The 24,982-nt window shown below is 41.2% G+C and overlaps 1 protein-coding gene across 1 annotated transcript in view; it reads right to left on the bottom strand.

Annotated features, from left to right (window-relative positions):
* Positions 1-18,119: 18,119 nt before the first annotated feature.
* MCCC2 (methylcrotonyl-CoA carboxylase subunit 2) overlaps positions 18,120-24,982 on the bottom strand; it is a 78,444-nt gene continuing 71,581 nt past the window's right edge. The window contains exons 16-17 of the mRNA XM_005889342.3: positions 23,648-23,733; positions 18,120-20,723 (exon numbers count right to left, since the gene is read on the bottom strand). Of these exons, the coding sequence (XP_005889404.2) occupies positions 20,606-20,723; positions 23,648-23,733 (204 nt within the window). The 3' untranslated portion in view covers positions 18,120-20,605. The remainder of the gene's footprint in view (positions 20,724-23,647; positions 23,734-24,982) is intronic.

Below are 24,982 nucleotides of genomic sequence, written 5' to 3'. Positions count from 1 at the left end.
TACAAAACAGAAACAGACCCACAGACTTCAAGAAGGAGCTTATGGTTGCCAGGTGGTGGGGAAAGATGAGAGGAAGGAATAGTTAGGGAGTTTGGGATGGGCATGTACACATGGCTATATTTAAAATGGGTAACCTTCTGGAGAGCACATGGAACTCTGCTCAGTGTTATGTGGCAGACCGGATGGGAGGGGGTTTCAGGGAGAATAGATACATGGATATGTATGACGGGGTCCCTTCTCGGTTCACCTGAAACTATCACAACATTGTTTATTAATTGGCTATACCCCAATTGATGCTTTTGAACTGTGATGTTGGAGAAGACTCTTGAGAGTCCCTTGACTTCAAGGAGATCCAACCAGTCCATCCTAAAGGAGATCAGTCCTGGGTGTTCATTGGAAGGACTGATGCTAAAGCTGAAACTCCAATACTTTGGCCACCTCATTGGAAAAGACCCTGACGCTGGAATGGATTGGGGGCAGGAGGAGAAGGGGACGACAGAGGATGAGATGGCTGGATGGCATCACCGACTCAATGGACATGGGTTTGAGTAGACTCCAGGAGTTGGTGATGGACAGGGAGGCCTGGTGTGCTGCAATTCATGGGGTCACAAAGAGTTGGACACGACTGAGCGACTGGACTGAACTGAACTGAACTGAATACCCCAATTCAAACTAAAATTTTTAAAAATATGACACAAAAAAACTAATCTACAAACAGAAATAGATTCACAGACTTGTGATTGCCAATGGAGTAGGGGAAGGGGAGGGATGGATTGGGAATTTGGGACTATTATATATAGGATGGATAAACAATAAGGCCCTACTGTATAGCATAGGAAACTACATTCAATAGCCCTTGATAAATCAGAATGGAAAAGAATATGAAAAAGAGTATATATATATGTATAACTGAGTCACTTAGCTGTACAACAGAAATTAACACAACATTGTAAATTAACTATACTTCAATAAAATTTTTTTAAAAAGAAGGAAAGAGATTGGAGGGTCCCATGACTGTGGGATTATGGGCAAACGATGGCAGGACAGGAAGTCAGGTGAAAGAGATTAGGCAGCCTTTGACTGAAGAAGGTAAACTAAGCAAGGATGTGTGTCTCCTCACCCCCTTTACACACCAGGAAAAATGACAGGAAGCAGCACAAGAGGAATAAGCTGACAATAGCAAAGATATAGGAAGGGGCTCATCAGTGGATGTATCAAGGTGGAAAGCACAAGAAATGGTGGTGATTCATAAAGCAGAGTAGATGACAGACATCCAAATTTGAGGTTTCCCAAAAGCAGATCCTGAGACAAAGACTTGTGTACAGTTAGTTTATTTGGGAGGTGATCCCTAAAAAGCATAAGGAGGCAAATTGCAAACAAAGGTTGAAAAAGTCAATAAAGTACATGTTAATTTGAAGGTTTTGTGTGTGTCTTAGTCACTCAGTTGTGTTCTGCTCTTTGCACCCCATGGCCTGTGGCCCACCAGGCTCCTCTGTGCATGGAATTCTCCAGGCAAGAATACTGGAGTGGGTTGCCATTTCCTTCTCCAAGGGATCTTCCCAACCCAGGGATCAAACCTGGGTCTCCTGCATTGCAGGCAGATTCTTTACCATCTGAACCACCAGGGAAGCCCAGTTCGAAGGTTATTAGTACTAACTAGGGATCCATCCTGGTGGGGATGTAATGAACCTCAGAATTGGAGTATTTATCCAACAAATTCCATCCCTCACTGGTTAAAGATTGTCCCTGGAGGCTTAAAACTCCAGCACTTTCAGGCTGCCCTGTATGCTGAGCCAAGCCCTCCTGGCCTGGGAGAAAGCCTACATGCAGGGAGAGGCAGGTACCTGAAGTAGGAAGTTGGTGGTATCTACAGTGACAGACTTTATTTTCCTGAGCTCCAAAATCACTGCAGATGGTGATTACAGCCACAAAATTAAAAGACGCTTGCTCCTTGGAAGGAAAGCTGACAAACCTAGATAGCATATTAAAAAGCAAAGCCATTACTTCGCTGACAAAAGTCTGTCTAGTCAAAGCTATGGTTTTTCCAGTAATCATGTATGGATGTGAGAGTTGGACTATTAAGAAAGCTGAGCACTGAAGAACTGATGCTTTTGAACTGTGGTGTTGGAGAATACTCTTGAGAGTCCCTTGGACTGCAAGGAGAACAAACTAGTCAATCCTAAAGGAAATCAGCCCTGAATAGGCATTGGAAGGACTGATGCTGAAGCTGACGCTCCAATACTTTGGCCACCTGATGTGAAGAGCCAACTCACTGGAAAAGACCCTGATGCTGGGAAAGATTGGATGACATCACCGACCTAATGGAGATGAGTTTGAGCAAGCTCCGGAAGATGGTGAAGAATAGGGAAGCCTGGCATGCTGCAGTCCATGGGGTTGCAAAGAGTTGGACACGACTGAGCGACTGAACAACAGGCACTGGGACTGCACGTAAATTCAGAGGCGATCTGCAGGGATGTGGTGCCAGGTATAAGCAGCTTCTGCTATGTACAATAGGCTCCAGACTCAGAATGTGTGAAGGACAGCAGGAATGGGGCAGGTATTAGCTGGAAACTAGCTGAAATTCAGCTCACCAAGCAAATATTCTCTCACAACACCATGCGAGGTAGGCTCTGCAGTCAGATCATTACCCTTCTCCTGCTCTATTATTCATCCAAAACTGAAAGGTTATGAAGAGTGGTGATACCAGACTCAAGTATGCTTCCTCCAAAATCCAAAAAGGCCCACCAAGTTCTGGACCTCATTTTACTGGCGGACAATGAAAGAGCAACCTGTCTCTCCCCCTCAGGCGCTATTTCAACTGGACCCCCAGAAACTTCACCAGGGAGACAGATTCCTAAATGTTCACAGGCTTTATCTCCCACCCCAAGTTCACGTATGTCTCACTAAGGCATCTTAAGTATCTGCTACTTCCTGCTCACCAAATCTAATTAACTTGACATCAAAATAGTGGTGAATTATAATGCTGTATGGAAAGTCAAAATGACCAAGGCTTTGGTGGATTGTGTTATAACAAGAGGGCAGAACAGGTCGTGTAGACCTGAGGTAAGACTGGGCAAACACACTGTTGGTTCTTTCATGTAAGAGCAAAATTGCTTCTGGTGATACTCAGAAATTGGTAAGAAGAAAAGGGCATTTTTCTGGGTCAAAATCTGAATACCAGATGCCTGTGTGCTAAGTCGTTTCAGTTCTATCTGACTCTGTGAGACCCCACGCACTGTAACTTTCCAGGCTCCTCTGTCCATGAGATTCTCCAGGCAAGAATACTGGAGTGGGTTGCCGTTTCCTTCTCCAGGGGATATTCCTGACCCAGGGTTCAAACCTGGGTCTCCTGCATTGCAGGCAGACTCTTTACCATCTGAGCCACCAGGGAAGCCCCAAAAGGCAAAATAGGAAGGTGAAACGAGGATGCAGTAAGCAGCAGCAGCTCACATCTTTTACGTATTTGACAGCAGCTCTGCAATTCTTCTGCATACCAGCTATTTCCTCCCACATCAGACTGTGTGCTTGTCACCCTAATTATGGATCTCGTGACAACAAGGAGAGAGTGGGGTGGGTCTTGATGACATCAGGCATCCTCTTGTAAGGCAACTTCCTTGAGTAAAATTATTACAGTCTTCAAGCTAGAGAAAGCTTGTCTTCTCAGATGCAGGGTAGCCTGCTTCCTCCAACAAGAGAGCCTTGAAAAGACTGGGGATTTGAGATTCTCAGCTCTACCTGGGTCCATAAGATATCCCCATTCCAAGTCTTTTTTTTTTTTGGCTGTGCTGGGTCTTAATTGCAGCATGCAGGTTCTTCTTATTGCTGAGCGTGGACTCGGGTATACGGGCTCAGCAGTTGCAGTGCTGGGCTTTCCACTTGTGTTGCATGGGCTTAGTTGTCTTGCGGCATGTGGAATCTTAGTTCCCAGACCATGGATTGAACCCACATCCCCTGCATTGGAAGCTGGATTCTTAACCACTGGACCACCAGGGAAGTTCCCCATTCCAAGTCTAAATATTTCATTCCTTCTCAATGGTTTCACTCTCACAAGAAAGACAGCTTTGTCATGCAAAGCTGTGAATTCAGTTAAATTTTGTATTTTACTTTCAACGAGATTGGCTCTGTGGCTATAACAGGAGATTATTTTAGGGCTGCCCTAGAAGCTCTCTGGTTCTCTGTAACTAGAACTGAGAATTTAAACATCTAAGCTTGTCACTTTCTTTCTCCCGAGTTCCCAGGAGACTCCATCCCAGGCTGTTGTTCTCTGAGGCCATCATTGCTGCCACACTGGTCAAGAGCAACAGCCTCTTGTTTCCACGGACACTTGCTTCCATAGACGCTGCATCACAATTTGCCACACATGAGATTGTTCAGAGGTTGAATTTGCCAGCAAATGGGTTTCAACACCAAGATTTTTTTAATCTTTTCAATTTCATAGATTTCTGAGTTTTAAAACTGTAGACAAAAGATGATGAACCTGTGATAATAAAACTATACTGGGAGGAGAAAAAAAGAGGAGATGGGGATGGCTGGGTAGGTGAGCTAAAAGTTTATTCTAGCAAGAATTAAACAGATTATTTCTAAAGCTAAAAAGCAAAGAAACTATTAATCTTTTAAATGGGGATATCACCTAAAAACAAAACAGAAATGTTTTACAGTGATTACTCCTATGGATAAAAGATGGATGAGAAAGGTGGATCTGGGGGACTGTTATGTACCCGCTTCTTCTATTTATTTCAACCATTTGTAAGTATCATTTGATTTTTTTTTTAATTTAAAGAATTTAAGCCAAGCCCAGATCAGTCAGGGATGCCAAGGAAAGTCATGTTAAGACATGTTAAGGAATCATGTTGATCCGCTAAGTGATAGGGAATCAACAAAAGTATTTAAGCAAGAGAACAGCATGATCAAAAAATGTTTTAAGAAAGGTCGGGGGTCTGCAGTGTAAGGAGTATACCATATGATCTCACTTACATATGGACTCTAAAAAAGTCAAACTTGTAAAACCAGAAAGGATCGATAGAACAGTGGTGACCAGGGGCTGAATGGTGGGAGAAACAGGGAGGTGTTAGTGAAAGGGCACACAACTTCATTAGAAACAACTACCTTCTGGAGACCAAATGTATGGCCTGTGACAACTGTTAATAATAATGTGTTGTATTCTTGAAATTTCCTAGGAAACTAGATCTTAAGTGTTCTCAACATACACACACAGACACATGCACACATACGCACAAACAGAAATGGTAACTATGTGAGGTGATGGTATGTTAGCTCCATTGTGGTAACTATTTCAACAGTGTATGTGTGTGTAGGAGCATCATGCTGTACAACGTAATACATATAGTAGTAGCAGTGTCAGTTGCTCAGCCGTGTCTGACTCTGTGCGACCCCATGAACTGCAGCCCTCCAGGCTCCTCCATCCATGGGATTCTCCAGGCAAGAATACTGGAGTGGGTTGCCTTTCCCTTCTCCAGAGGCTCCTCCTCACCCAGGGATCAAACCCAGGTCTCCTGCATTGCAGGCAGATTCTTTACCATTTGAGTACAGGGAAGCTCTTTAAATATATATAACTTTTGTCAGTTGTACACAATAAAACTAAAAAATATATATTTTTAATGTAAAAAAAAAAAAATCATATCAGAGGCCTATTAGAAGGTGGGGCACAGGAGTGTATCAAGACTAGTCAGAGGGGAACTTTCCACACCCATAGTTCTCATAGCTGAATAGTTCAGAAACTATTTCACTTGCAATTCCAAGTTCCAGCAGTGAGAATATTTAAGCTCATCCCTCATACAGCTCTTATATGGTCAGACAGCACACCGATGAAGGCTGTTTTTTAATCTATTAGTTATCATTATTACTTTGGGGTATATTACTACCTTAGGGTATAGAGTTAATAAACCCTGAATATTCATTGGAAGGACTCATGCTGAAGCTGAAGCTTCAATACTTTGGCCACCTGATGCAAAGAGCTGACTCATTAGAAAAGACCTTGATGCTGGGAAAGATTGAGGGCAGGAGGAGAAGGGACCGACAGAGGATGAGATGGTTGGATGGCATCACCGACTCAATGGACATGAGTTTGAGCAAGCTCCAGGAGTTGGTGATGGACAGGGAGGCCTGCCGTGCTGAAGTCCATGGGATCACAAAGAGTCAGACACAACTGAGCAACTGAATAACAACATAAAGAGCTATATATGGCCCCATATTGTACTGAGGCCCAATCTAGAGGATTAGCAGAAAAAGTCTTCCACTAAGAACCAAAGAGTCAAGGTGGATGCCTGGTATTTAATGGCCATGGGATAAAGCTGTGGACAGAACAAGGATCTGAATGGCATGCTTCAGATGCCCCAGGTACTCCCATGCCCACTCACTTCCCTGCTGGCATGTGTGAGTGAGACTTGGAGAGGAAGATAACCAAGAGTTAATGTACTCAGTCTTTAAACTGATCCTGAATTTGCAAATATTTGAAAATACTACCCATCAAATTTTAACCCAAATATATATATATATATATATATATAGTATGGATGGATGAAGAGAGGAGGGAAGAGCTTCAAAATGGTGATTCTGTGGCTCAGTGATGTGACCAAGGATCCAGACCAAGGATCCTTTCAACCTGCTCTGCCACACTCAACATCAGCTTCATCCTCTGATGGGAAGCAACCAGTCTCCAATCCCAGAGCCACGTCCCCACAAGACAAGATCCAGAAGAAAGAGATCAAATTTTTGGCTTTTCTCTGGAGCAGAGAAACATTTCCTAGAACCACCCCTCTACAGACTTCTTCCCATGCCAATTCCTGGGCCAATCACTGAGAAAGAGACTGGGAAACCCTTTAAACCAGACAAGCCCACCTGGAGCCAAGGGTTGACAGGACTTACCTGAGGCATGTGGATGCATTCATCAGTATGAATAATTGAAGAAAAAACAAACAGAGTTATACAGGAGAGAAGAGAGTAGCCTGGACACTGGGCAGACATCCACTAACATCCATTATAACATCTACGTGGGAAAATTGGCTTATGGGGTCAGGAAATCAAACTATACTAACTGGTAATTTTGTTCAAAATCAATAGGGAAAATATCCTGATTTCTGAAAGTAAAGGAAAGAAAATGCTAACAGGACATAAGACCCACAAAAAAGTATTTCTAATAATCTCACAGAAATCTGGGAGAACATGTGGCCTCTGAGATCTCAGCTCTCAAGAAGCCTCCAAGAATACAGGAGGCACAGGAAGGTACCGATGCAGAACCCATGAATGTCTGAATGAATAATTACATACCATAGCATAGAATGTATCAAGCTCTTGCTCTACATTAAGCACTTTACATGCATTAACACACAAAATGCTCATAAAAACTCAATGCTGCTGCTGCTAAGTCGCTTCAGTAGTGTCCGACTCTGTGCGACCCCATAGACGGCAGCCCACCAGGCTCCCTCGTCCCTGGGATTCTCCAGGCAAGAACACTGGAGTGGGTTGCCATTTCCTTCTCCAATGCATGAAAGTGAAAAGTGAAAGTGAAGTCGCTCAGTCGTGTCTGACTCCTAGCGACCCCATGGACTGCAGCCTACCAGGCTCCTCTGTCCATGGGATTTTCCAGGCAAGAGTACTGGAGTGGGGTGCCAAAAACTCAATGAGGAGTCATCAAAGATGAAGAAAATGAAGCTCAGGTAGGTTGTTACTTGCTCAGCTTCATAATCCTAGTAATGACAAAGACAAGACACAAACTCGAATTTATTTGATTCTGAAGCTCATGCTCTTAGTCATTCATCTACAATAGTTTCTAGAAAAATGGAGGAATTAAACTAAACAAATTAAACCATGGTCTATACCAAAAGTTCTGAAGAAGTCTAATGTAGTTTTGGTAGCAGGCTTTATCCATTTGGAGAAGGAAATGGCAACCCACTCCAATACTCTTGCCTGGAAAATCCCATGAACGGAGGAGCGTGGTAGGCTACAGTCCATGGGATCACCAAGAGTCGGACACAACCGAGTAACTATTTTTTTAAAATCCATTTTCACTTAAGTAACCTTTCCTAAATACCCTCTCTGCCCTTAAACAACACCTAGGTCACCCGGCCAATCAGTACGAGTATTCCCTATTGTCTTCTACTAAAGTGTGGTCCACAGATCAGAAGTCTTGGCATCAGTAAAAGCTCAATAGAAACGCAGAGTCACAGACCCTACCCCTAACTTAGTAGACTAGAACTGTATTTTAATAAGATCCTTGGGCAATTCATGTGGGAGACCTGAGTTCCATCCCTGGGTTGGGAAGATCCCCTGGAGAAGGGAACAGCCACCCACTCCAGTATTCTGGCCTGGAGAATTCCATAGACTGTAGTCCATGGGGTCACAAAGAGTCAGACACAACTGAGCAACTTTCACTCACTCGGGCAATTTACATGCACATTAAAGTTTGAATTACTGCTCTATAGCCTCCCTGACATCTGGGCTCCTCTAATTTTTCCTGGGGACAGCTGACTCCATAACAACACAGCTCCCATTATTATTAAATTCTTACTAAAGTTTCTCTGATCATTCTACTCCTTCCCCCAGTCTGCCGTCTCAACTTACAAAAGGAAACTCTTCAAATTTTAGAAATACATATTACATCCCACCATGGTCCTCCCTCTCTAAGCGCCTTCAATGTTTTCCAGGTCACGCTGTTCATTTCCTTCATATCAGTGGTCCCTGATCTGATATGTGTATTGAATCACCTGAAAATACCCAGACGTAGATCCTAAGCATCTGTGCTTTTTACATACTCCCCAAGTTCAGCCAACCACTGCCTTACATGCCTTCCAGTATCTTATTGATAATATTCTCCTTAGAATGCAGCTTACAGAGCTGAAGACAATGATTTGTCTTAAATATAGGCATTATGCCCATAATGAGAGCAGCCTGAAGTGTGACCAGCCTGAAGCGTGACTAGCTCTTGTAAAAGGTCTCATCACACTATTAACCCTTATCAAGTCTGTTAATAACCAAAACCTCCAGGCCTTTTTTCCCCCTATGAACTGCTACAAAGTCAGATTTCCCCAGTTCTACACATCAGCTTTTTATTCTCCTTTAGAATTAGATGTAAGGCTATGTACTTTTTACTCTTAGATTTCCTCTTGTTGTTTTAACCCCTTAATTTCACCTGCCAGGAGTCCTAAATCTTTAGTCCATCCTTTATTGGATGGCAATGAACGGACTGTGAAGAGTTGGACTCTAGCATTAGACATGCTTAGGTACAATCAGATTTATTTCATTGAGACAAATGACTCAAATAGCTCAGCACAAATCCTTACAAGAAATGTTCGTGCGCTAAATTTGTTGAATGAATTAATGATGTAATGACTGATTAGCAGTGATAACCAGGGAGACTGGTTAGGAGGCTCTTGTACTGATTTAAATATGAATGGATGGTCTGAACTGAGATTGGTTCAGTGATAAACAAGGAAGATTTAGGGAGCTATGGAGAGGTATAATCAATAATATTTATTGGACAAGAATAAGAATGTCAGGATAAGGAAGAGGGAAGAATCACAATGGCATCCATGCGTCTAAACTGAGCAACTAGGAACAGGCTGGTGCCTGGCCCAAGACCAACCCATATCCTACCTCTGCCCACCCCACACGATTGCCTAAAGGCTCCAGGGAAATAGAAATGTTCTCTATCACCTGTGCGTGTGTTTAATTGAAATGGGGCTGATGACTTTATGGACCTAACTCAATTGTGACACAGACAGAATTGATTAAAAATAATCTCCGGATAACCTTGAAGACCTTATGCTAAGTGAAATAAACCAGACACAAAAGAACAGATACTGTGTGACTCCACTTACATAAGATACCTAAAACAGGCAAATTCATAGAGACAGAAAATAGAAGGGCCTGGGGGAAAGGGAAGAATGGCAATTATTTTTTAATGAATACAGAGCCTCAGTTTGGGGTGATGAAAAAGTTCTGGAAATGCACAGTGGTGGTGGCGGTGGCACAACGATGTAAATAAACTAATTCCACTGAATTGCACACCTAAGAAGGGTGACAATGGAAAAGTTTTGATGTATGTTTTGCTGCAACGAAAAACGTTTTAAATGGACCTCACGTTATCAACCACTGATGTTGATGAGCATTCCACTTTTTTTCTAGTTACGGTTGGTTGGGCTTGAGGAACTGACAAAAGTCCTGGGAGACTTAAACCTTCTGTTTAATTTACTGTGAAGTTACAAGAAAGGCACTAAGGCGTAAAGAACCAACTCAGAAAACAATTCACTGAGAAGTTACAGCAAAGGCTCCAAGGCATAAAGGACCAACTCCTCGGAAGCAAACTGTCAGCTGCTGTGATGGCCCATGATGTAGAATACTTCTGTTTTTACTGGTTTTTGTTCTGATCTCATCTTTCCATCACCTTGAATAAATCTCATAGCAACTTTTACCTACTGATAAACACTTTCAGCAAATAGCCTGAAATGAGGTACATATAGAAGTCAAGTAGGCCTTAGGAAGCATCACTATGAACAAAGCTAGTGGAGGTGATGGAATTCCAGTTGAGCTGTTTCAAATCCTAAAAGATGATGCTGTGAAAGTGCTATACTCAATAAGCCAGCAAATTTGAAAAACTCAACAGTGGCCACAGGACTGGAAAAGGTCAGTTTTCATTCCAATCCCAAAGAAAGGCAATGCCAAAACAATTGCACTCATCTCAAGTACTCTTGCCTGGGAAATCCCATGGACGGAGGAGTCTGGTGGGCTGCCTTCTATAGGGTTGCACAGAGTCGGACACGACTGAAGCGACTTAGCAGCAGCAGCAGTCTTTATTTTGGAGAATGAAGTGGCAACCCACTCCAGTATTCTTGCCTGGAGAATCCCGTGGACAGAGGAGCCTGGTGGGCTGCTGTCCATGGGGTTGCACAGAGTAGGACACAACTGAATCGACTTAGCATGCATGCATGCATTGGAGAAGGAAATGGCAACCCACTCCAGTGTTCTTGCCTGGAGAATCCCAGGAACGGAGGAGCCTGGTGGGCTGCCTTCTCTGTGGTCGCACAGAGTCGGACACGACTGAAGCAACTTAGCAGCAGCAGCACGAATTAGCAAAGTAATGTTCAAAATTCTCCAAGCCAGGCCCCAACAGTACATGAACCATGAAATTCCATAAGTTCAAGCTGGATTTAGAAAAGGCAGAGGAACCAGAAATCAAACTGCCAATGTCCGTTGGATCATCAAAAAAGCGAGAGAGTTCCAAAACAACATCTACTTCTGCTTTATTGACTATGCCAAAGCCTTTGACTGTGTGGATCACAACATACTGTGGAAAATTCTGAAAGAGATGGGAATACCAGACCACCTGACCTGCCTCCTGAGAAACCTATATACAGGTCAAGAAGCAACAGTTAGAACTGGACATGGAACAATAGACTGGTTCCAAATAGGAAAAGGAGTACGTCAAGGCTGTATACTGTCACCCTGCTTATTTAACTTATATGCAGAGTACATCATAAGAAATGCTGGGCTGGATGAAGCACAAGCTGGAATCAAGACTGCCAGGAGAAATATCAATAACCTCAGATATGCAGATGACACCACCCTTAAGGCAGAAAGTGAAGAACTAAAGAACCTCTTGATGAAAGTAAAAGAGGAGAGTGAAAAAACTGGCTTAAAACTCAACGTTCAAAAAACTAAGATCATGGCATCTGATCCCATCACTTCATGGCAAATAGATGGGGAAACAGTGGAAACAGTGAGAGACTTTATTTTTGGGGGCTCCAAAATCACTGCAGATGGTGACTGCAGCCATGAAATTAAAAGACGCTTGCTCCTTGGAAGAAAACCAACCTAGATAGCATATTAAAAAGCAGAGACATTACTTTGCCAACAAAGGTCCCGCTAGTCAAAGCTTTGGTTTTTCCAGTAGTCATGTATGGATGTGAGAGTTGGACTATAAAGAAAGCTGAGCACTGAAGAATTGATGCTTTTGAACTGTGCTGTTGGAGAAGACTCTTGAGAGTCCCTTGGCCTGCAAGGAGATCCAACCAGTCAGTCCTAAAGGAAATCTGTCCTGAATATTCATTTGAAGGACTGATGCTGAAGCTGAAACTCCAATACTTTGGGCACCTGATATGAAGAACTGATTCATTTGAAAAGACCCTGATGCTGGGAATGATTGAGGGTGGGAGGAGAAGGGGACGGCAGAGGATGAGATGGTTGGGTGGCATCACTGACTCAATGGACATGAGTTTAGGTGGACTTCAGGAGTTGGTGATGAACAGGGAGGCCTGGCATGCTGCAGTCCATCGGGTTGCAAAGAGTTGGACATGGCTGAGTAACTGAACTGAACTGAAACACTTTCAGCAAATAGCCTGAAATGTGGTACATACAGAAGTCAAAATAAGACAAGTTTTTATCTGGGTTGTAAGTAAATACCTAACAAAAAATGTATATACAATCTGAAATTTCAGACTTTAAATTTATGGAAGTGTCTTGAGATGAACAGTGGCTCCTTTTGAAATCTCCTAATCTAGCCCTGTGAAGTGACTCTCAGCCTGGGTCACACACTGGAATCATTTGAGGGAGTTTTACAAATTGCCGATACCTGCATCCGAACCTGAAAGATTTAGTTATCTGGAGTCCAGCCTGTGCATCAGAATTTTTATAACCTGAGCTCCTTGGGTGATTATATTCAGCCACTGGCTTAGAAAGTAAGACAAATTCCCTGTATCCTGAAAATGAGAGATGGAGAGAAATGTATCTAACTAAAAACCTGTGAGAGTAATCACATCATCACAGAAGAAATTGATATAAGAATCCTAAAACTTTAGAAGGAACTTCAAGATAGTCTTGGAGTAGGTAAAGGCAACATACTCCAGTACTCTTGCCTGGAGAATCCCATGGACAGAGGAGCCTGGCAAGCTACAGTCCATAGGGTCACAAGGAGTCAGACACGACTGAGCGTGCACGCACTCAAGATAGTCTAGGTGGTCAGTGGGTCTCAAAATGGGATACCCAGACCAGCAACATCTGCAGCCGCAGGATGTGTATTAGAAAAAGCATATTACAGGGCCCACTCCAGATCTGTGGAATAAAAATCTAAGGTGGAGCCCAGCTACCTGAGTTTTAAGAGGCCCTCAAGGCCATTCAGCTATCAACTGAAATTGAGAACCATTGTTCAAGAGCAGTTAACCGGGAATTTTAAACAATATCCCATCACACTTCAAAGATTCTGATACAAGGGGTTTTTCTTTTTGAACCTCAACTGATTTCACTGTGAAACTGGGATGGAAAACCAGCTGGAAAAGAACACAAATCTTTTGATTCCAAATTGAGCTCTCTGTCTAGCAGCCAATTTAGGTTCTTCTACTCAGGATGCTAGATCCAATCTGGTATAGATTTAAGCTGTGACTCAGTTTGAAGACTTCATTGTCCCTCACAGCACTCAGTTCTAGGAAATTGACCTTCTGGTTACTGTTCTTATATCCCTCATGATGGAAAATGAAGGTTAGGCCATGAAAAATCAACACAAAGTAGGGGAAAAATAAAATTAAAATACCAATGAGTGTGTGCATGCGTGCTAAGCTGATTCAGTCGTGTCTGAGTCTTTGCGACCCTATGGACTGAAGCCTGCCAGGCTTCTCTGTCCATGGGATTCTCCAGGCAAGAATACTGGAGTGGGTTGCCATTTCCTCCTCCAGGGGATCTTCCTGACTCAGGGATTGGCCAAAGGATCAAACCTTACATCTCCTGTATTGGCAGGCGAGTTCTTTACCATGAGTACTCCAAAATAAAAACAAGAACCTTACAAATACTTGCAAACAAGCATATAATAAATGAAGTGTTTACATTTCAAAATGGATTGTGGAAAATCTATTTACCATTCATATAAGACCAGCACTCTGATCTTCAGGCTACCAAAGATCCACTTAAGCCTACTTAAGAAGTTACTTTGTCTCTTTGTGAAGTGAAAGTGTTACTCACTCAGTCCTGCCAACTCTTTGCAACCCCAGGGACTGTAGCCTGGAGTTTCTGGCAAAAAATTCTAGCAAAAATAAGTACAACAAGGCCCCATTCTTCTGCAGCAGTGAGACAGTGACATGGGAGGGTCTTTCCTCCTGCTCAGTACCCCTCCAGCTCCTCCTGCACCTTCCCAGACCTTCCCTCCCAGACCTTGCCTCCTCGGCCCACTTGCCCTGGTACTGGCAGAAATATGAGGAGGGGGAAAGAAAACGGGCCTCTGGAAAAGGAAGGAAAACAACTAGTACTAGGCCAGAGAGGCTGATTGTGGTCCCCTGTGATCTTCCCCAAGCTCCCACAATTTTTTAGTAGCAGAACTAGGACTGAACTGGTCTGCTCCCAGTCCTTTTCAGCCTAGTGTTCTTTCCACAAGCATGACACCTCCCATGCATTTATGCTGTCTTCACAACTTGTTACTGATGTGACACTGTCACCTACACTCAACTTTTAAGAATTAAAGGAAACACTCATTTTGTAAACCGTTTGATTCTACTGGCAGCTATTTCAGCATCTGAGAGTCCCAGGGTCATCATTATATCCAGCAATACTTGTACCATAAATGTACATTTATAGAGCACAGTTTAGTAACGTGCCTTAAAAAGCTTGATCTAACATATACCTTGATCTAACAATTCCTCTACTAGGAATTTGTACTAATAATCATAGTCATATAAAGAAACTACAAGATACTTGTTGCAGCATCATCTATAATAGAGGGCATCCAGAAACAACCTAAGTACCAACAATATGGCAGTGGTTAAGTCAAACAGGGCGTCTACACAAAGTAGTTAGGCAGTATCAAGATTATTGTAGAGGGGACAATAAATGACATTAAAAACATGTTAACAGAGTCACATTACATTAAGTGAAAATGCAGATTGCAGAATAAGTTTTTCTGTGAAAAAAATTCCTACAGATAGAAGAAAAGACAACAGTATACAGGAAATTATGAATAGCAGTTATCTCTGGGTGGTGAAATTACAGAGAACTTTCACTTATTTTCTTCACTTGTCTCTAAGTTTTCTACAAATAACATTGTTGGGTTTTTAATTATAAATCATTTTACAAGAAAAGTTATTTTTAATTATCATAGGAATGTGATGAATAGAGATATGGTTGAAAATGTTATCTTCTATAGAAATCTCTATATTGGTCCAAGTTCTCCAAAATTCTAGTTCACATCTTACAGTTAATATCTACTCAACAACACATTTAAAAGAATTCATTTTCTCTAGCGTACTTCTTTTTTTTAATTTTATTACTTCTTTTTTTTAATTTTATTTAACTTTACAATATTGTATTGGTTTTGCCATCTATCAACATGAATCCGCCACAGGTATACATGTGTTCCCCATCCTGAACCCTCCTCCCTCCTCCCTCCTCCCTCCCCATACCATCCCTCTGGGTCATCCCAGTGCACCAGCCCCAAGATCCAGTATCGTGCATTGAACCTGGAGTGGCAACTCGTTTCATACATGATATTATACATATTTCAATGCCATTCTCCCAAATCATCCCACCCTCTCCCTCTTCCACAGAGTCCAAAAGACTGTTCTATACATCAGGGTCTCTTTTGCTGTCTCATACACAGGGTTATTGTTACCATCTTTCTAAATTCCATATATATGCGTTAGTATACTGTATTGGTGTTTTTCTTTCTGGCTTACTTCACTCTGTATAATAGGCTCCAGTTTCATCCACCTCATTAGAACTGATTCAAATGTCTAGCGTACTTCTGACAAGTAGTTCTGGTCATGTTTTCTCTTCAGTTAAGTTCTCCACTAAATCCCCACCTTCTAAGACCTTGTTCTCCCTCAGACACTTCTCTCCCTTAACATAAGGAGCAGCTCAAACCTGTGACGTGGGTCACCTTTGTGAAAGAAAAAGCTTCCAGACAGGCTGAAATGCTGGCTGCCACAGAAAACCAAATTGCCCTTGCCCTATGGTAAAGTCCCCTCCTGAGTCAATTACACAGCTCTCTAGAATACTAACACATGTCATGTGTTTGATATCACATGGAAATCTACATTAAAATTCACATATTAGGCAGATGGCCTCTAGAAGCTGAAATCAGCAAGGAATTGGATTTCCCCTCAAAGCCTCAGAAGGAATACAGCCCTGCCGTTTTGATTAGACTTCTGACCTCTAGAACTGTTAAGAGAATAATCCTGTGTTTTTCAAGCCACTACAAAGCTACAGAGCAGCTATCTGGAATACTGGTTTGCAAGAATTATCAACACCTGACGTGTAACATCAGCTCTCAGTCCACGACAGTGAGTTAGAAAGAGAGCAACCACATGCCGAAGTCTGCCTGGTTAGTCCTGGCTCACATCTGTTTCTCACGGAATTATTAGCAGTAGGGCTCAGAGTGGCTGACCAATTACACAGTCACCTTGATTATAAGCCTCCTCACCTGGAATGCACCCTTGCCTACAAAGGTCAAAGGCAGACAGAAATTTCATTTAGCTCCAAGAATAACTTAATCCTTAGCATCTTGACTCCAGACACAAGAAAATTCAAGGCACATTAAATAAAAAGTTATTTTAGTATTTTGTGAAAATGATGAAAACCAACATCATCATTAAATATTAGTTGTATTTAATTGTACCATTTACAGACAAATGTTATAAATGACAGATCATTAGTATCTAGTTCATTTCTTTCATTTCTAAATATTGAATTTCAGAGCCAATCATTAAAAGATCCAGCTTTGGCCAGAGCACTCAACAACAATTATCCTTCCAGAACACCATCATCAATACACTTTACAACTAACAAGAACTATGTGATCCTCCCCCACCATCCTAGAAGTCTTATTAATGATATCATTCAAAAACCTGTTCTTGCCCCTGTAAAGGTAATATACACCCTCTCTCTAGTCATGCCTTGCATGCAGCCATGCTCGTTTGGTAAATGACCAATTTTTCACTTGTACATTCACCAGTGCCTTCCGCTAGCATGACAAATCCTCACTTGAAAACATTTCCCTTGAAAACTGAAAAAGAGAAGTAATTTTGTCTCTTTTTCATTCTGTAAGTGCCCAGAAAGCCTACTTGAGAACTGTATGTTTCTTAAAATTCTAAGAAATACTTAAAATTCTAAGAAATACTCAAAATTCTAAGATACTCATATTATCCTAGCTGAAATTCATATTTTAATTACCAAAATGTTTAAATTCTCATTACAAAAAAGTAGTCTTTATGTATGTTGATGGATGTGCCAAGTAACCACATTGTGGTAATCATTTCACAATATGCAAGAGCATCAAATCATCACATTGTATACCTTACACTTACATAATGTATGTCAATTATACCTAAATAAAGCCCAAAGGGCAGGCAAAAACTGCTGCCTATTTTGGCAAAGCATTATAAATGCTTTTTATCTGATAAAATGAACAAAATAATTATTTTAAGTGTGGTGTTAGTGGTGACCATGATCTTCCTAAAGAAAGGTAAAAACACTTCTAAAATAGCATGAATCTTTCTTTGCCTTGTTGATGGTTCCTACAATGAAATACCAACTAGTCTTGATTAAAAAAAAAAATCACTGTTTTCTGATAAGGATGTAAATTTCAACCGAAAATTTAATATAATTTACTATTTAAAAACACTGTGTTCCTTTGCTGGTTTGGTTTCCTTTCCTTTCCTCGCTGCCACACACAGAGGGAAAGGAGAGAGGAGGAGACACAGCCACTCCAGACTGGGAAGAGGCAGGTTTATGAAGGCAGGGAACTCACAGACCAGTGTGGTGGCTGGGCCATACCAGGAGAGAGTCTCCCACCCGCTCACCAGAATCTTAGAAGTTATTATAGAGTCCTTATCTGAGTTCAGTTTATGTATTTAGGCCAGATGGCCCTGGCAACACCTTACTTTCTCCACGCTGCTTTCAGCAACCTATGGGACTGGTGGGCAGTCGGGGGAGTGGGGAGGAGCCAATGATTGCCCCGTTCAAGGTCAGGGGTCACCTGGTGGTCTCCTCCTCCACAGGACCTCCTCAAAACATTCATCTGAAAATGCAACTTACCTCTGAATTGTGATCTTCTATCTGTACACATCTCAAAGAACTAAACTGACTTCAGATACACAATGCAGCCTAAACTGAACATCACGCACAAATGTTTGAAATATTAATTTTATTAGGAAAGCATTTCATAGTAGTATCAGATCATATAATCAGTCACTTCATTTTAAATACAATTAAAATACAAACTTTTCATTCATTTGACACGTATCTGGGCACCTACCAGTGCCAGGCATTGGGGACACAGGTCAAGCAGGAGGATCCCTGCTCTCACGGAGCTTACATTCTAACAGGAGGGCAATTTTTTTTTTTTTTTAAATGCTTATATTTCTTATAAACATGTAAGTCAGAGGAAGAAAATGGTGTTCTACAAGAGCACATAACAGGTGTCTAACCCAGCCCAGGGAAACCACAGAGATAAAAAGATAAGTGTTTAAGTAGAAGGGAGAAGAGTTCAGGTAGAGAGAACCTCATAGACTCTAAGAGGGGAAGGACTTTTTAGGTTCAAGGAATTGGAAGAAGTCTAGAATGGGAGAAGTATCCAATGTGAAAAGAGGAGTCAAGGAGATGAGACTTAAGAAGTGATGATCAAGACCCATGGAGGGCATTAGGGGTTTGGCACTTCTAAGGGGAACAAGTGAAAGATGTAAGTAAGGCAGCAACGTGCCAGATGTGCGCCTTAGAATGGCCATTCTAATTCCAGAGTGAGGCAGAGATAGGTAAGACTGGATGCAGGCAGACTCCTTTTAAGCTCTGCAGTAAACGACAAAAGTAGTGGAGGAATTCAAGAGATGGTCAGGAGGCAAAATCAATTGAACATGAGGATCGAATTCTGAGGTTCCCTGAAGCTGTTTGACACAGAGGTCTGGAGCTCAGGGGAGAGCTGTGTTAAGAACTGTCGGCACAGGAATCATCCCCATTTAGACGGTAACTAAAGCCAAAAGAAGGGCTGGAATGGCCAGACAGCATAAATGAAGCCATGAAAAACACATACATTTAAGAATGAGGAGGAATAATATTCAGCCATAAAAAGAATAAAATCTTGCCATTTGCAACAACATGAGTAGACCCTGAGGTCCACTATGCTAAGTGAAATAAGTCAGAGAAAGAGGAACACCATATCTAACTGATATGTGGAATCTAAACAACAAAACAAGCTTATACAGAACTGATTAGTATTTGTGAGAAGGGAGAGGGGTGAGGGTGGACAAAATGACTGAAGAGGGTCAAAAGGCAGCATAGGTCCAGCTATAAAATACATAAGTCCTGGGGATGTAATGTACAGCATGGGGACTACAGTTAATAATGCTGTATTGCATATTTGAAATTTGCTAAACAAGTAAATCTTAAAAGTCCTCATCACAAGAAAAAAAAAAAAGAAAATATTTCGTAACTGTTCATGATGATGGATGATGATTAGACTTATTTTGGTGATCATTTTTGTAGTGTACAGAAATATCCCATCATTATGTTGTACACCTGAAATTAATATAATGTTACATTCAATTATATCTCAGTTTAAAAAAAGAAAAAGGAAATGTGCCAGGAGCAGGGAGAAGAGGGAATGGGGAGTTATGATTTAATAACAGAGCTTCAATTTGGGATGATGAAATGTGCTGGAGATGGATGGTGGTGATGATTACCAACAACGTGAGGTGCTTAACATCACAGAAGCGCACATTTGAAAATGGTTAAAATGGTAAACTTTATGTTAGGTGTATTTTGCCACAGTTAAAAGAAAAAAAAGAGACACTTTTGTGCTATTTGTATCTTTTAGAGTAAGAATGTATTCACATACTGCTAATGAAAAATCAGGACGAATGGTGAAGGGAAGGAGGAAGGAGCAGAGGAAGCCGGGCCTGCAAAGGAAACAGAAGGAGGACTGGCACGGAGCTGGGAGGTTACAGCGTGGAAGCTCAGAACAGCGCTGCTGGAAGGAAGTGTCTGACCGACGTGAATGCTCCAGGGAACTGAATCAGGTAAAGCTGGGAAAAGACCCACTGGTTTCGGGAACATGGAGGTCAGTGGTGACCCTGGAGAGGAGGGCTGCTGACAGTAGAAACCAGAGAGGCAAGAATGGGTAGGAAACAGAAGCCAGGGTGCAAACAGCCAGAAGGCCGATGCCGTGGAGAGGAGGAGGCGGTGGCTGCAGGGGAAAGTAATAGATGCTGTTTTTAAAAACGTACATTAACATATCACCATGCATAATTGGCAAAGCAACCACTTCAGGGAAAATACAATTTTCTGTTTAAAATATCTCAATAATACCTGGAATTTACAGATAACAGAACTTCTCATACTTCTTAGGGCTTAGAAAGGATAACTCTAAATTATTTCCTTCCTTCTAAGCATGGCAGAGTTGAGCCACAGAAAGCTTTTTCTAAGAGAATTTACAAGGAATGACACTTCATCAGATAAATATCTTCACTGATTTTTTTTTTAAAGGTAGAAAAGTACAATGCACTGTGTTAAGAAAACACTTTTACTATTAATAGCGACATGTTGAAAAAGTCTAAAATTTTAAGGCTACAAATATATTAAATTTCAGTACACGTCCAATAGAAGATGCTTTATATTCCAATCACATCCTCAAGATGCCGAAGTTAGTTTTCTGGATGGGCGCGTTGAGGGCAGCACTAAGACTGAGGCCCAGGACCAGCCTGGTGTCCACTGGGTCGATAATCCCGTCATCCCACAGCCTGAAAACAGACCAAAAAATGAGTGATTATGCATCCTGCACCAAACACCCAGTTATACTCACAATGCCTAAAAGTGCCAAGGAGGTCTTTCTGCAGGTAATATATGGATCCCCTGATGAGCTTCTGTGTATTATAATCTCACAATAGAAACCATGATCAGGAACAGGAGAGAGGAAGGAAAGAAAAGTGACTTGTCTCAGAACCCACAGAATGTCAAGCTGAACTTGAGGCTTTAGGAGCAGCTTACTATAAGGAACCTCAAAATAAACCCTGGTTTTAAAATACTTTATTTCATGAAAAGCTTTCCCATCCCTCCTCTGTGCACACAAACATACAAACCAAAATGTTATATTATTGCTATTATTATGGAGATCCATATAAACCAAGGTAAGAGTCTCCAACCAAAGTCCCCACTGAAAAAGGTATAGTCCCCCAAACTCCTAAGAAACTATGAAAATTATTAAATAGACTTCAGTCCATTTTATTAATAAAATAAATATCTTCATATGTAGTTCTTTATTTTTTTGCTACAATAGGAAAAGCAAGTAAACTGATTTTAAACTGATTTCAGAAAAAATTTACAAGTAGATATCCTAGTTTGCTATTCATGGACAACCTCATATTTATACAGAAAAATGAATAAGAAATAATATTTTTTAAAGGTCATTAGTGGGTGTCAGTTTTGCTTTTTGTAAACAAACTGCCTTCGTATCTAGACATAGCATCAATTATTAAACCATACTTACATTGACAGACCATGAATCAAATCTTTACTCATAAAACATTCATAATAAGTACCCTAAAGCATCAACAGGCAATAAAAAAATTATTTTTGTAACCTGTTCAATTGACTATACACTCCCTCTGAAGCCTGCATGCCTGTGTGCTCAGTCATGTCCAGCTCTTAGCAACCACAGGGACTGTAGCCCCTCACCAGGATCCTCTGTCCATGGAATCCTCCAGGCAAGAATACTGGAGTGGGTTGCCATTTCCCTTTCCAGGGATCTTCCCGAACCAGGGATTGAACCTGCATCTCCTGCATCGGCGGGTGGATTCTTTACCACTACCCCACCTGGGAAGCCCCTTCTGGGACCTACAGCGGAGTAAATACAGCAAGCACAATGATATCAAGATTGCTCCAGGTAGGAGGTCCTTAATCAAATGTCTGGATAAGTTTGGATATAAAAACAATTGAGAAGAAGAAAATTGGCATGCTGTACATGTAACCTGTAAAGATTAAAAAAAACACAGGAGGTTACAGTGCAGATGATGACAGAGCTCTCTGAAAAGACACACCTAGCCACATTAAAGCCTAAACAGATGAGGAAATTTATTATTAAACTGAGATTTATCCAACTGAAGGAAGGTACCATAAACTGGCTTGAAAATCCTTTAATCATTGAAACAAAGTTGGTATATCCATGCCACCAATTGTTTTAACAGATCAAACATCTACAAATTAAGAGAAAAACCTTAGTCTTTCAATATTAAATCCTAGAGATAAGTCTAGGTGGGCCATATGCTCTCCTGTCTTGAATATAATCCATTAAAAAAAATAATAATGTTAAGTATGAAAATAATAAGGGATTCAGTCTAGCTAGGACTGAAAAACAAATTAATGGCTCACACAAAATATGCTATTTTTCAAAGTTTAATATTCCACTGTCCTTTTAAATTTCAAAGTCTTATGTAAAAACAAATTATAGGTGAGCTTATAATGTATATTTTCTCTTAAATTTTTATATGATTTTCTATCCCTTCTTTGTTCCTACTGGCTACTATGTAAGCCTATTTCAGTGAGGGTAAAAAAGAACATACAATTTCTCAAACCAAAGACTATATAAAATATTCTGTTCTTAATTAAGTGAATCAATGACCTGCCATGACAAAATACACTTGGACATTTGCTTTCAGAAATACATATGAACAAGAAGAGAAACAGGTTCTTCAAAAATCCCAAATGGTATTAATTTAAAATTTGAAACTAAGGATGCTCTGGGAGATAAGTATGTTCAGCCTTTGCAGCCCCCCAACATTAGGAGCAGAGTCTGCCACAAAGTATGCATTCAAGTGACTGACATGGATTCTACTTTTTGATTTTCCTTTCTCCCTTCTCTCTGGTTTCTCCAGTAAATGACACAAATCACAGCATAATCTAATTTTAAAAGACACAAATAGTTATTTTCTTTTTTCCATCTGCCCAAAGGATAAAAGGAAGACATAAAGCTTAAATTATTCTTCAGAATGCAGAACATTAAAGTTGTTGAAAAAGAGGTCTGAAAGCACACACATATCTCCAATGGGGACAGCTGGGATAATTTATTACCTCATTTAAGTGGTGTAAGAAACAAACAGAATAAGAACCACAGTGGTATGTGAGGTAATTGCTTAATGTCAACACGTGGACCCTGGCTGTGAATAATCACCTTCTGAATGCACCAGGCTCACTTGTTAAGAAGTGTCACTAAGTGACCATTTTCATGTTTAAATGGAGTAAAAGCAAAATAATCAGAGAGGGGGATGACTGGGATTCATGTGTCCAAGCAAAAATTATTGCAGAACTAATTCCTGAAAGTGACACAGCCAGGATTATAACTCAACTTCCCAGCCCCAGTGTGGTCCACCTCTCGCCCCAGTGTGGTCCAGGCCGTAGACCACTCAACTAGGAGCGGGCTAAGGGAAGAGGCGGGGAGAGTGGCAGGGTCACACCAATAGGGATGGATCCAAAGTCCAGCCTGGAAGAAGAGCCAGCATTTCAGCAGCAGGCATTCCCATTAGAGAAACAACTGTACAAAATTGTGTCCAAAAATTATTTTTTGCTTCCCACGAGGGCTGGATGATGCCAACTGCTCAGATCTCGTAAAGCTATTGCTCTGACTATCAAGATGTGCCCATCAAAGAGTTAGTTATTCTCTGGCTCCCACCTTGCGCTGGAATAGTAAGGGTTTCCTTCCTCTTCAAACCTCTTAATGATGGGCTCTTTTAAAGCTGCTTCATCAGCACTGGAGAACTGAAAGAAAAGGGACCATGAGTAAGTCCTCCTGCAGGGGAACACGGATCCACTCAAGAGAGTCTCAAGGGAAAAGGGGCAACAGATTTCATGAATGACAATGTTACAACCGACATCTGAACACTGAGGTGTAGATTACATGTGGTGCTTTAACACATCTGATCTCACCTGAGATGTGAGTATCTAATAAATTAGTGCACTGTTACATCTCCTTCATCAGAGCCAACATCCTGAAGTTGTTTAACATAAGGTCAACACCAAGGTTATCATATACTTCAGCTGCTGCTGCTGCTGCTAAGTCACTTCAGTCGTGTCTGACTCTATGCGACCCCATGCGACCCACAGACGGCAGCCCACCAGGCTCCCCCGTCCCTGAGATTCTCAAGGCAAGAACACTGGAGTGGGTTGCCATTTCCTTCTCCAATGCATGAAAGTGAAAAGTGAAAGTGAAGTCGCTCAGTCGTGTCTGACCCTCAGTGACCCTATGGACTGCAGCCTACCAGGCTCTTCTGCCCATAGGATTTTCCAGGCAAGAGTACTGGAGTGGGGTGCCATTGCCTTCTCTGACATACTTTAGCAGGGTAGAGCAACTGGATGTGAATTATACAACATAACAAAAGGACTATAATATATTACATTTAACAGCTTCTGTTTAAGGAGGTGGAGAAGTTGGGGATTTTCATTCAAAATAGCCAAAATTTTAAAGATTTTAAAGTTTAAAGGGATAAGACAATAAACCACATTTTAAATAACCTCTGCAACTTCCCAGATAGCTGAGATTTTTCTCTAATTAACACTTAAGGACTGGCCCATCCATATTGCCAGAAACAAGTGATAATTAATTCGGACTGCAAACTCTCTATGCAAATTAATTTTGAAATCCTGAAAAGTATTTTCAACTTAAAGATTATTTTTTCAAATAAACCCAAGATTTTTTAATGTACTTTCATTGACTAATGTCATTTATAACTCAAGAATTTAAAGGGAAAACCACTAAAATCCTACACTTTCCTTTAAGACATAAAAATAGATGAATTCATATATCTGTATACCAAATTAATCAAATAACTATTTAATAAGGTATCACTGTGCTGGGCTAGCATTTAAGACATGTCTTCAAAACATCAGGTAGAATTTCATAGACCCCACTGCACACACGTGCCCCTCTGCACACACAAAAGTAAGGCTTTCCTTTTGCTTGGATACTAGTCAGCACTAAAGTGAATCTGAAACCTCAATTCCGCAGAAT

Source organism: Bos mutus, chromosome 20 (genome assembly GCF_027580195.1).
Source record: "Bos mutus isolate GX-2022 chromosome 20, NWIPB_WYAK_1.1, whole genome shotgun sequence".
NCBI lineage: Eukaryota > Metazoa > Chordata > Mammalia > Artiodactyla > Bovidae > Bos > Bos mutus.
This window is presented reverse-complemented; position numbering and strand designations above follow the sequence as displayed.